Genomic DNA, 11,315 nt, shown 5'->3' with positions numbered 1-11,315 from the left:
TAAAATCTCTATCAATTGAAGCCTTTAGAGAATATTAATTTTATATTTTATCACTTCTCTTTACTTATGGGCTCAAGATATTTTGACGGACCAAGAAGTAAATTTAATTTAATCGGATAAATATTTTATATTTTACACGATAAATGAATATCTGGATAAATATTTTTGATCTAATACCAAATTAACTTATCAACTATTCTAAAAGTTTAAATTATTAGAGCGGTAGTTTTTATATCTTATATTAAACTAATCCATAGCTATCGGATGCATGTCAATGCATCTATTGTGCATGTCCAACTACTTTTGATCACATCCTAAAAAGAATGCAAGGCTCTTACAGTGTGCATGAAATTGATATGATGCACTCAGACCAATCTGCACAAGATCTTCCACCCGGATGGAACCCTATCTACATTACTTCAATCTATAATTTGCTTATCCAGTACCTTCTTATGAGCTATAACCTAATGTATAATCTATAGCATACTTAGATTGAAACTTTAGAAAGCCTTCAAATCTTAGCAGGAATTTTGCTTTCCAAAATATTCGGAAAGATTTCTTTTTGCTTTAACAACTTTCCCAGAGCTACTGGATAAGCAAATAAAAATATTAAAACAACGTTTTTTTTTTTTGCCTTTCTTATCATTTAACACCCTTGCTAAGTAATTTTTGTCTTTCTTATCATTAAACCCTAGCAAATTTTGAACTGTAGCAGCCTCTTAACATATAGGAAATTCAAAAACTGACAGCTGGAATTGTATTTAACCTTCCTAAAACCAAAGAAATTAACCATTCGATTCAAAAATAATAGCAAAACATGAAAACATGCATGATTCCATGTGGTTTTCTATTCACTCTTGTACTTCCGGCGGAGAAATGGGAGAGTAGAGGAATCAGATTATTTCACAAAGGCATTAAATAAACTGCATTCGACGGCAAAACAACAATCTCTTGAAAGTTATATAGCCAGGTGAGGCACAAAAGGCCTAATAACAAAGGGGATTATTTGCTGCTCAATCTGAATCTGAATCCTGAACAGTTGAAGATCTAACATTCCTTTTTCTGCGGTCTTCATCATCACTTCCATCTTCGTCATCACCATTTCCTTTCCTTTCAGAGATTATACCTAAACCAAGGAAGTGAGTCATTGATATGCGAGATAAGCGATAGAAGATAAATGTGTCTTACCCTTCTTTTTAAGAAGATTTTCTAAGCCTCTAGTGGTGAAATCATCTTTGCCGCCAAGGTCTTGAAAACCGACCAGCCTATCAAAGGCAATGCCATTCCTGAGGAGAAATGCAAGTAAAAATTTCAAAGATAGATACAACCATTTCTCGTCTCTCATGGACAAATATTAGTGAGAAAATCATAAATGATGGATAGAAAGGAGTAGCAAACAATTTTGTACATGTAAAATTCTACTTCCTTGGTTGAGAGTATCAATGTGCTGTTTTGGAATTTTAGGTGATAAAAGTTTAAAGAACAGGATCAATGCACTCACTTGAACAGTATCACACAAGGCAATGTTTTAATTGCTAGTTTGGTCACAAAAAAAGGAGCATTCTGCATGAAGCACCAAAACGATTAGCCACTCTTTCAACCAACGAATGAGCTAAATGGCAATGTACAATATACACTAACTTCAGCATCCAGCTTGATAAATTTGGTGGCAACATGCACTGGTGCGAGAGCCTTCAAATGCTTATCCATAATCCTACAAGACGTATGTGGTACATCTTGTTATGGGTGGAACCAGAAATCAATCATCACAAGTCAAGGGAGAAAGGGGAGAAAGGTTACTTGCAACGATAAAATTCACGATGGTAGAAATGGCAGATGACTTTTTCACTACCAGTAACTTCCCCAAGAAAGTCCCCTTCAGATACCTCCCTATACTCACCATGACCTTGCCTTTTTAGGACTTCTCGCTTCTCAACCTCCTTCTGTTAAATAAGGAGCTCTCCACAACTTTATTAGATGAAACATTTATGCTTGCAAATAGCTAAATAAACAAAATGTGCACCCCGGTATTACCTTGAGAGCGGCTACTCTTTCTGCATGTAACTTTTCCAGTTCTGGGTCCTAAATTATACACAAGACAAGGTTGGTAGAATTTGATGATAGGCTAAGCTCAAAAGTATGATCTATGCTTTATTAAAACATAGTAAGCAGGTGTCATTTTGACTTACATCAATCAATTCATCAAGATCAACTTCTTCATTGGTAGAGGTTGCCTGAGACCTCCCTTTAGCTAACACTTCCTAAAAAATTAGTTTATTGATATAAGAAAAAAGACAACCTTTTGTGCAGAAGAAAAAAAATGAAGCATTTCATCCTGAGTTAAATTCAGTACCAGTAAGGCAGCATTTGTTAGATATGAATGAACAAGAAATAATATAAAGAGAGGGCTGGAATAATACATGGAAAAAAAAATTGTTATACTCTTATATAGAGGATCTATGATTTGTAAATATGCAAAGTGGCTAGTTATTCACAAAATCAAAAGGCTTCAAGAGATATTTGGGACAGTTTTGAGAAGAGAAATTTGGGATACAGGATTTCTGTTTCAGGTTTTCTTAAAAACTAATTTATAGGCCATAAAGGTGCCCTCAAATATTATTACTTGCAACCCTGCTATGATTACACCTTAATTTTATCAATAACTTTACCAAGAATAACAGGAAATAGCTTTTAATCCACTAGTAAATCTTCTATGAGAAGAACCACGAGAAATATCTTCCATTTCTTAGATATCTAGAATAGAAAAGCAGAACTACATGAATGACTCTGATTTCTGAAAACATAAACCGAGATAAATCAAATATGCCATACCAATAGATCAAGTAGAGGATATCATCCTGAGAGATGACCAAAGCAATCCAATAATATACATGCTATACAGAAGCACTAAACTACTACCCCCTATTCTATCTGAGAGCTAAGACAACTATCTACTACAGCTTCAGTGTTGCAATCAGATGTATAATGGAGAAAATAACTATAAACCAAACTACATACCAATCTCCCAAGGCCCACTAAGTCATAAGCAGCTTAAAGAAGAACCAAAGATTGGACAGAATACCTAAATATCTAACTACACGAATCTGAGCTAAAATTATTCAGATAAGTACATAAGCATCATGTCAAAAAGGCCATAAGTTCTCACATCCAACAATATCCCACTCAGACATTTCACACCAACTACATGAACTCATAGATCAACAACAACGAGCAATTATCATATAAAGTTAAAAATAGATTTGCATATTACTGACCGAATTAGGTAAATCAAAACTAAGGCAGCAGAAAACAAGATATGATCAAAAAACTAAGATATGGGTGTTCGTCACTATCAAACGATAAAATATAAAATGGATCATATCTTGCAAAAGGACCAAGGCAAAGGCCACATGAGCAAATAAATCAGCGGATATTCTGAGAAAGATCGTACCTTTTTGTAGTCTCTAGCAGCCGCTGCCATCACATTTCCTAGCGCCAAGCCGGACAAGGTGGATTTGACCGAATCTGGATCCATCTCACTAGGATTTCTCTTCCTCTTTCTCCTTCTTCTCTTATGCAAAGATCCAAATAGGATGACAAGAGGAGCACTTTGTCCTTCAAGGGCTTTATTATTTTGGGGAAGAAGCGACTCCGAGATGATACAAATACTTACTACAATCCTTTCTACAAAAGCTAGTAGGTCGTCACAATTTGGAAACGTCTAAGAGCTCATCTACAAAGTTACTTCTAAATGGTATATTCTTTTGCAGCCATAGTCGTTGATCAATTGAAGGCCCACAGTATAATGATATATTCCCAAGTTGGGACCTCCAGTTAGAGTCTAGACTAGTGGTGAAAATAGATCAGATATAAATCAGACAGTGCTCAATCCATATTCGGATTCATCTTTTAGTTTGGATACAGTTTCACATACAAGTATTGGACGCATAGCAAAATCTAAAACCATATTCTAAATTTCTAACCAAACTGACAAGGATATAAACTAGATACGTATCAGATTTTAAACGGATCGAATCTTAAAAGGATATGGATACATATCGAATATCGATTGGATCTTAACCAAATACTTATACGAACCGAATCTTTAATAAAAAGCTACCATGCTTAGAAGATAAGAAACTCGCCTTTTTGCAATCGAAGTATTAATGAGCTTGCACATGTTAGAAAAGGACTAAATTCAGGAATACAAATATAAAAAAAGTTGCATAAATGAAGCTTATGTATAAATGAACTTGCATCACGATCACCAATCAGGAAGCTTATGTTCTTCACTTTATAGAACTTAAATGTTTCAAATGTCTCATCCTAATTAATACCAACGTAACAGCTAAGAAAATATTATCCATACTGGACAATGTAATTTTCACATAGGAGGCATCTGAGCAGATTTGTTAAGCTGGAGGAGAATGCAAAATCTGGGCATGTGAACTAATTAGAAGTTCTTAAGGGGTAGGCTTAGTTACAGAGCTTCACCAAGTATTTTGCTGTGCTTCTAAATCTCTTTCTGAGGAGAGTTGCTTGCAGTAGAGATTTCCTGGTTACATAGCAAAAAGAGGAGAGTGAACGTTTAATAATATAATCGAGCCTCTGTAGCTATGGTTTTTCTTTTTCTTTTGAGAAGTCTTTGTAGCTACAATTAATTTGCAACAAGATTTGCCATTCAGAAGTGATCCAAATATTAAATGTTTAATGTACCAACAATTTTCTTGCTCAAAGGGAAATCAAATAAACAGTAAGGGAGCACAAACTTGGAAGTAGTGGTGTTGCTGTTTAGCTACATTTCTATAACTGAAGAGGTGGATAAATAGCAGAGACACAGATAAGATGTAGTCGCAAATGGAGATTTCAAATTATTAATTAACACATGGATTTCAAGCATTCTGTGAGACACTCCCATTCATTTAAACAAACAGTGGTATTGAGAGAGGAAAGAAAAATTTGCCGATGAGGCCAAGAATACAAAAACATGGACTGCAATGTTCCTTTAAACAATGTTGATCTTTCATATGCTAACACAATAGCAGTTGTAAGTTTTAAATATGTCGAAAAACTGTCTCAATCATGTCATGACTGTTAATGAAGATAGTTAAAGGTTCTCTTAATGGGCATAGGCAAAATGACGCTTAGGAGGTGAAAACAGATCAGATAAGGGTCGCATAGTGCCCAAGTTATATTCAGATCCATATTTTTTTTTATGGTTACAGATATTGGACGGATAAAAAAAATTAAAATCATATCTTGATAAAACAAATACAGAAATTTACCAGATGCAAAATAGAATTTAAACTAATACGGATACAAATCAGATTTTAAATTAATATGGATATATATAATATTAACCAGATAGGAATATGAAACTAATCCTACACAGTTAATGAAAATAATTGAGGAAGATAGTTAAAGGTGATCTATATGGGTATAGGCAAAATGATATAGTCAGATTGAGGGTGAAAATGAATTGGATACAGATCGGATAGTGCTCAAACTATATTCGGATCCATCTTTTTACTTGCATACGGATATGAATACAGATACTAGACGGATAACAAAATTTAAAATCATCTCCTAATTTATCGGATATGGATCGAATTTTAAACGGATATGGATCAGATCTTAAACAAGTACGAATACATATCAGCGGATATTAACTAGATACAAATATAAACATGATCATACACAATTCATATGTACATGCAATTAAATAGAAACTCTAATTCACTCAACATGTTCATTTATCACATAAAATTAAACAGAAATAGACATGAATAGGCAGGTACACAATCCATCCAAAGCTTTAAATCATGGCACCCACACCAAGTAGAGAGGTATAAGTGAATAAGAGATAGAATGTACATACACCATAAAGAGAAAGCTGAGGTAAAGAAACTAGATTAATCCACTTAAAATAATAATTGAGAGCCAAGATTAAAAATAGACAGTGGAGCTCGACGAATGTTTTAGAGTAAATCAACTTGGAGGAGCAGATAGTAAGTGTAATAATATAAAATTCATCATTTTTAATAAGATAAATACAAAGGTACCAGCTAACATTAAATATCCTCTTGCAGAAGCTTCACCAAAATCACTCATAAGGCTCATGGGCCTTTCTGATTCCTAGAAATGCAGGCTTAGTAAGAATATTCAAGGACAAGCTAATAGTGGAAATATGAAAAATCGTAAGAGTATTCCCCTTAAGTTCAAACTAGGTTTGAGAAAAAGTAAAGATTAAAAATATACTTGATGCCATTTATAGGTTGCACCCTAACAACAAATAGAACAACTGAAGCCAATGGATCATCAATGAGCCACTTGAACATCATAGACCAGATAGACAAGAGACGGTAAAAATGTACTCCATCATTATGCCATAGTTAGAAGTGATCATATGGCCCAACCCGCCCATATCTGGCCCGGACCTGGTTTGGGCTCGGCCTCGCCTGAGACCGAATTGCTAGTGGGCGACACGGGCTGGCTCTTTGCCCACCCAGCTCAGCTCGGAAGACTACCCGTTGATCCGACAGCGTAGCCCAAAGCCCGCAAATTTATTTTTGTATAACTACTTATCTAATTATAAAACATCATTCCATTTATTGAGTTGGCCAAGTCGCACGCACACTACTACGTACTAACTAGTCTCTAGGTTGTGGTGGGTGCATGATGGTCCTACTAAGTACTAACTAGTCTGGCAAAGTCGCACTTCACATCTCTTTTTCAAATTTTGACTAAGAATCTAAGATCAAAAGTTTATCGTCAATGGTCCTACTAAGTACTAACTAGCACTAACTAGTATGTAGTCCTACTAAGTAGTTATAGGGACAATTGTCCTCAGTTGATAAGTAGTCACCTACCTAGGCCCTATGCACAACGGATGTTTGAGTGGTGTGTGTTTAGGCTGACATAGGACTTCTTTCTAAGCCACATAATTTGAATTTCTCCAATATTTCACGTTTCCGAAGCCTGGCCCGCCTAGCCCAAGCCCACACTCTCACGAGCTGGTGGGCGGTAACAGGCTAGACTATTCTAGCTCATCCCAATCCACTCACGGGAGGAATGGTAAAAAGATTGTTCAGCCCGACTAGCCTGGTAGGTTCGGCATGAACCCAACATGGCCCACCAGATGATCATTTCTAGCCATGGTATAATTTACTAACTACATGCTCATTTTAGAACCATGTAGATAAGTGAAGCACATCAAATGCAAATTGAAGTGTGCAGGCAGCTACACGAACAATTAGAGGTACCTAATAGAGCTCACTATTAATATTGTTTAATAAATTGGTGTTTCATATATACTTGGAAAGAAATTCAAAGTTCAACTAAGTTTGACATTCTTTTTATTGGGAAATATCGTGCTAAAAATAAAGATTGAAGAATCAGGAGCATACTAATTTAAGATGTCAATCAAATCTAGTAGTTACTGATCAATAGACAAAAAAAATCTGAAATTAAAAAGTTAGAAGTTTACTTGTGAACTTTAAAAGGTAGATAAAGGTTGCCTTTTATCAATTAGATTGTTGACTACATTCTTATCCTTTTGTTGTAGTAGATTCAATTGTGTCACCAAAATTGTACCCTAAATTAATTTGTGCTTAATATGATCACTCCCCCTTTTTGTTAGAAATTTATAGGGATAGGAAACCCTGACAAATGGAAAAACAAACTCACTCAGGTAAAGACTGAAGAGTCGGAGGCGACGTCCGACAGAGGTAGCAACTGGTGGGTGAAGACTGGAGAGGTCAAAGACAGCATTCAGCGGGTGAAGAGAGATATACATCGGAGAGGGATGGAGGCGGTAACTGGCACAGTGAAGAGATCAGAGAGAGTGAGGGGGAGATAGAGATAGGCAGGGTAACTAGGGTTTCATGGCAGCTGATGAAAAGGGAGTGAGGGCGAGTCGAAAAGTTATCGAAGAGAGTGATGGAGAGAGAGAGAGAGATAAGCAAGTTGTAGAGCCTTGAGGGGGTTGGAGTTGTTGGACCGTTGAAGACAATAAGGGAGCAATCGAGTTTCCAGGCAGCCAATGGAAGAGAGATTGAGCATAGGGGTGAAAACGGATCAGATAGTGCTTAATTCACATCCGAATCCATATTTTTAGTCTGGATAAGAATTCGAATACAGATATTGGATAGATAGCAAAAAATAAAACCGTATCCTAACTAAACAGGTACAGATAATTTATGCGTATGGATCGGATAATTTTCAAATACAAATTGGATCTTAAACGGATACAGATTGGAGCTGAAAATAATTTATAACCTTTTAACACAAAATACTAAGAGTTTCAAAAAAAGTGTCGCCCTCTGCTTATAGGTTATTAGAAGTTCAATATATAGTTGAAATACAAACTAGGATGTTTTAAAAAGTGCTGAAACTATTTTAAGATGAATCAATAGTTCCATCTTGGTAAATAATGAACAAAATTAAGATGGATCAATGGTTCCATATCAGTAAATACTGAATAAAATTAAGATAATTATTTTAACCTCAAGAATCATCAAAGCCTTAAGTCAATTAGCTAGTTTATAACTGATGATCTTAGTTATAAATTAGACATTGCTGATATTAAGATCAAATTCAAGATAATAATTTATTGTTATAAAAAGCAATCCATCTTTAATCCATTGAAGCAAGGAATTGTAATCTGGGTAACTGATGGCAAGAAGCATGCCCCATCAGTAAAATCCCATGTCCAAAAATTGTGGGTACGATCATCTAATTTCACAGAGTGACTGGCCCAAAGCCCTTCAACAGCTTCTTTACTCTACGTAAGGTGAATCATAAATTTCAGCAGCCTTCACCTACTGAATTGTAACATACATTTCCCAGTTACTTTGGCCATATACCAGGTTTCTTATAAATGGCAATTATTATAATTAGGCATATAAAATGCAAGTTCCTGCTTAGTAGTTGCAAGCAAAGGAGATCATCGAGAAATTGCATACTAGATAATTCGAAGTCTATACCATGAATCCTCCAAAATAAGAGGTGTTGTGGTGTAATACCTTCCTATCGTCACCGGTGAGCTTGGTGACGACCAGGTCGAGGAGGGAGGAGGCGGAGCTTGGTGACCCAACGGAGAGTGTATATGTCAGCGCAGCTTGTGGCGGAGAGGCGACGGCGCGGAAGAGGAATTGAAGATGGTGATGGCCGACGGTGAGATTTTTCACTTTTTGGTGGAGGCGGCGGATGCAATGCGATTTGGGGAAAGGGAGGAGAAGACAGGGGTTGGGTTAGTGTTAGTGGTAACGGGTTTGGTTGGGTAATTTTACGTAGTTAAACGGATATCCCTTATTCAGATCCGAATTAGATAGAATCTTTTTTTTTTCGTATTCATATCCGGATCCGGGTCCGAACAAATAAATTATTTTGGGTCATGTCATATTAAATCCGATATGTTTTCACCCCCGTTTGTTGCATATACTTGATTTCTTAGATCATTGTCCAGGTATATTTGTCACTTAAACCTTCAACATAAAGAAGATATTACATTAAAAACATTAGGGATTCAAAATAACATAATTACCACTGTATTTTTCAAAATATAATAGTTGCCACAAATCATTATATTCTTTCAAAAATATCGTCTCATTCGTTAAATCTAACTAATCATAATTAAAACACAATTTAGATCTAAAAAGACTACTTTAGCCTTGCATAAATTATTAAATAAATATCTTACACTCTAAACTTGAAAAAAAGAGGTTATCTTAGTCATTTACATATTAATTAATTTTCAAAATAATTTGTTATGAATATATACTATTAAAAATTAATTATAATGGTAATTCCGAAAGAGTCAAAAGATTTTAGCTACAATTCTAATATTTTAAAGAATGTAATAACAATTATGATATTTTAAAAATTTTCGGTAGCAATTATACAAAAAAATTCTAAAAAATTAATAAAAGGATCTATATGAACATTAAGGCAACTTGCAGTAGAGTTAAACTGGGCAAGATAAACATATACATACAAACATCTCGCCTATTGATCTAAAAAATTCGTGAAGCTACCAAGGTACAATAGATGAAAGGCAGCTTGGACCAAAGAACTCTTTCTCCTTCGCCGGTTGATTTAAATGTATGATCAGAGCTTATAATCACTAGCTACCAATAATATTTGGTTTCAGCAATCCAAAAGGCTAATCAAATGTGTTATAATGTAATGTTCTTGAGATTTTATAAACAGCAAAATAGTATGCCTAGAACTGTCTCAGACACATAAGGCCAAAATAATAGACTCCTAATATCCTATGCCATCTAACGCCTCAACTTGGAGTTACAAGCTCATGCCCTCAAACTGATTAGACTGATGGCAAACTGTAGCACATCAAGCTGTTTTGACCTAACAACTTGGGGTGGCAATCAAATCAGGTTAGCTAGGTTTGAATCAAATCAGGTTCAAGTCAAGCCATGATAAGACAAACATGAAAACGACATGTTTATTAAATGGCTCAGAATTTCTATACATGAATACGACTCGTTTATTCAATAGGTTACACGAATCATAAATAAGTTAGAAATATGTTATTGTAAAAGAATTTATTCGAGTTACAAATGGGTGTTTTTCGTGTTGCAAGAGAAATCAAATCATAAATATGTTAGTTGGATATAAATGGGTTAGTCGAGTCAGAAACAAGCTATCGTGTGATAAATTGGTTGGTAAATTATAAACAAGTTGATAGGTGGGGTCATAAAAGAGTAAATTGGGTTGAGGTAATAAACACGAACACAATTATTTATGACCCAACCTAATTAGACTAAATATATCCTGCTTAAAAGTTAGGTTCCATGTCAGATTATCAGGTCGGATTAACTTTTGCCACCCTTACTAACAACCACCATAATCAAGTAGAAGAGGAGTAAAAGGAAGAAGAAGATAGAAAATAAAAAATTATTAAAACAAGCGAAGGACTTTTCTTATTGATTTGGAGTGTAGACGACTAGAGAGTTGAACCAATAGCAAAAAGGGAAAGAGATGAGAGAGGGGACCATGGAATCATACAGTGGGAAACAAGCTCCATGATTAATAGCTATGGAGTTTTATACTTTGCAAAACCAAGAATGAGAGCCTGAAATAAAGATATGCTAGCTTCATCCAGAGGAGGGGATCATAATAGGTCGAAGGTGACACATGCAACATGACAATAGTGGCCATAACGAAGGCGATATACGAGAGGGTGGAGGGGTACATGGTGTAGGCTCAATAGAGGGATTTAAAGGTTAGAAGAGGGTGCCAATGGAAAGATGTGATGAAGTTCATCGGGTGGAAATGAAGTCAACTGGATGTCATTG

The 11,315-nt window shown here is 35.4% G+C and overlaps 1 protein-coding gene across 6 annotated transcripts; it reads right to left on the bottom strand.

The window, feature by feature from the left end:
• Positions 1-805: 805 nt before the first annotated feature.
• LOC140793832 (thioredoxin domain-containing protein PLP3B-like) lies at positions 806-9,278 on the bottom strand. Of its 6 annotated transcripts, none has more exons than XM_073145564.1 (10): positions 9,024-9,268; positions 4,495-4,555; positions 3,452-3,684; positions 2,190-2,261; positions 2,035-2,082; positions 1,801-1,943; positions 1,642-1,714; positions 1,502-1,563; positions 1,189-1,286; positions 806-1,126 (listed from the first exon to the last, which is right to left on the bottom strand). In XM_073145564.1, the coding sequence occupies exons 3-10, from the start codon at positions 3,533-3,535 to the stop codon at positions 1,014-1,016; spliced, it is 693 nt and encodes a 230-aa protein (XP_073001665.1). In that variant the 5' UTR covers positions 3,536-3,684; positions 4,495-4,555; positions 9,024-9,268; the 3' UTR covers positions 806-1,013. The 6 variants fall into 6 exon arrangements, with proteins under 6 accessions (XP_073001665.1, XP_073001668.1, XP_073001666.1 ...); XM_073145567.1 differs by having other exon boundaries at positions 3,452-3,693; positions 4,485-4,555; positions 9,024-9,226; XM_073145565.1 differs by having other exon boundaries at positions 3,452-3,693; positions 9,024-9,226.
• Between the last annotated feature and the right edge of the window lie 2,037 nt (positions 9,279-11,315).

Source organism: Typha latifolia, chromosome 8 (genome assembly GCF_019914945.1).
Source record: "Typha latifolia isolate L0001 chromosome 8, TyphaL0001v2, whole genome shotgun sequence".
Taxonomy (NCBI): Eukaryota; Viridiplantae; Streptophyta; class Magnoliopsida; order Poales; family Typhaceae; genus Typha; species Typha latifolia.
The sequence above is the reverse complement of the archived record's forward strand: the minus strand, read 5'-3'. Positions and strand labels throughout refer to the sequence as shown.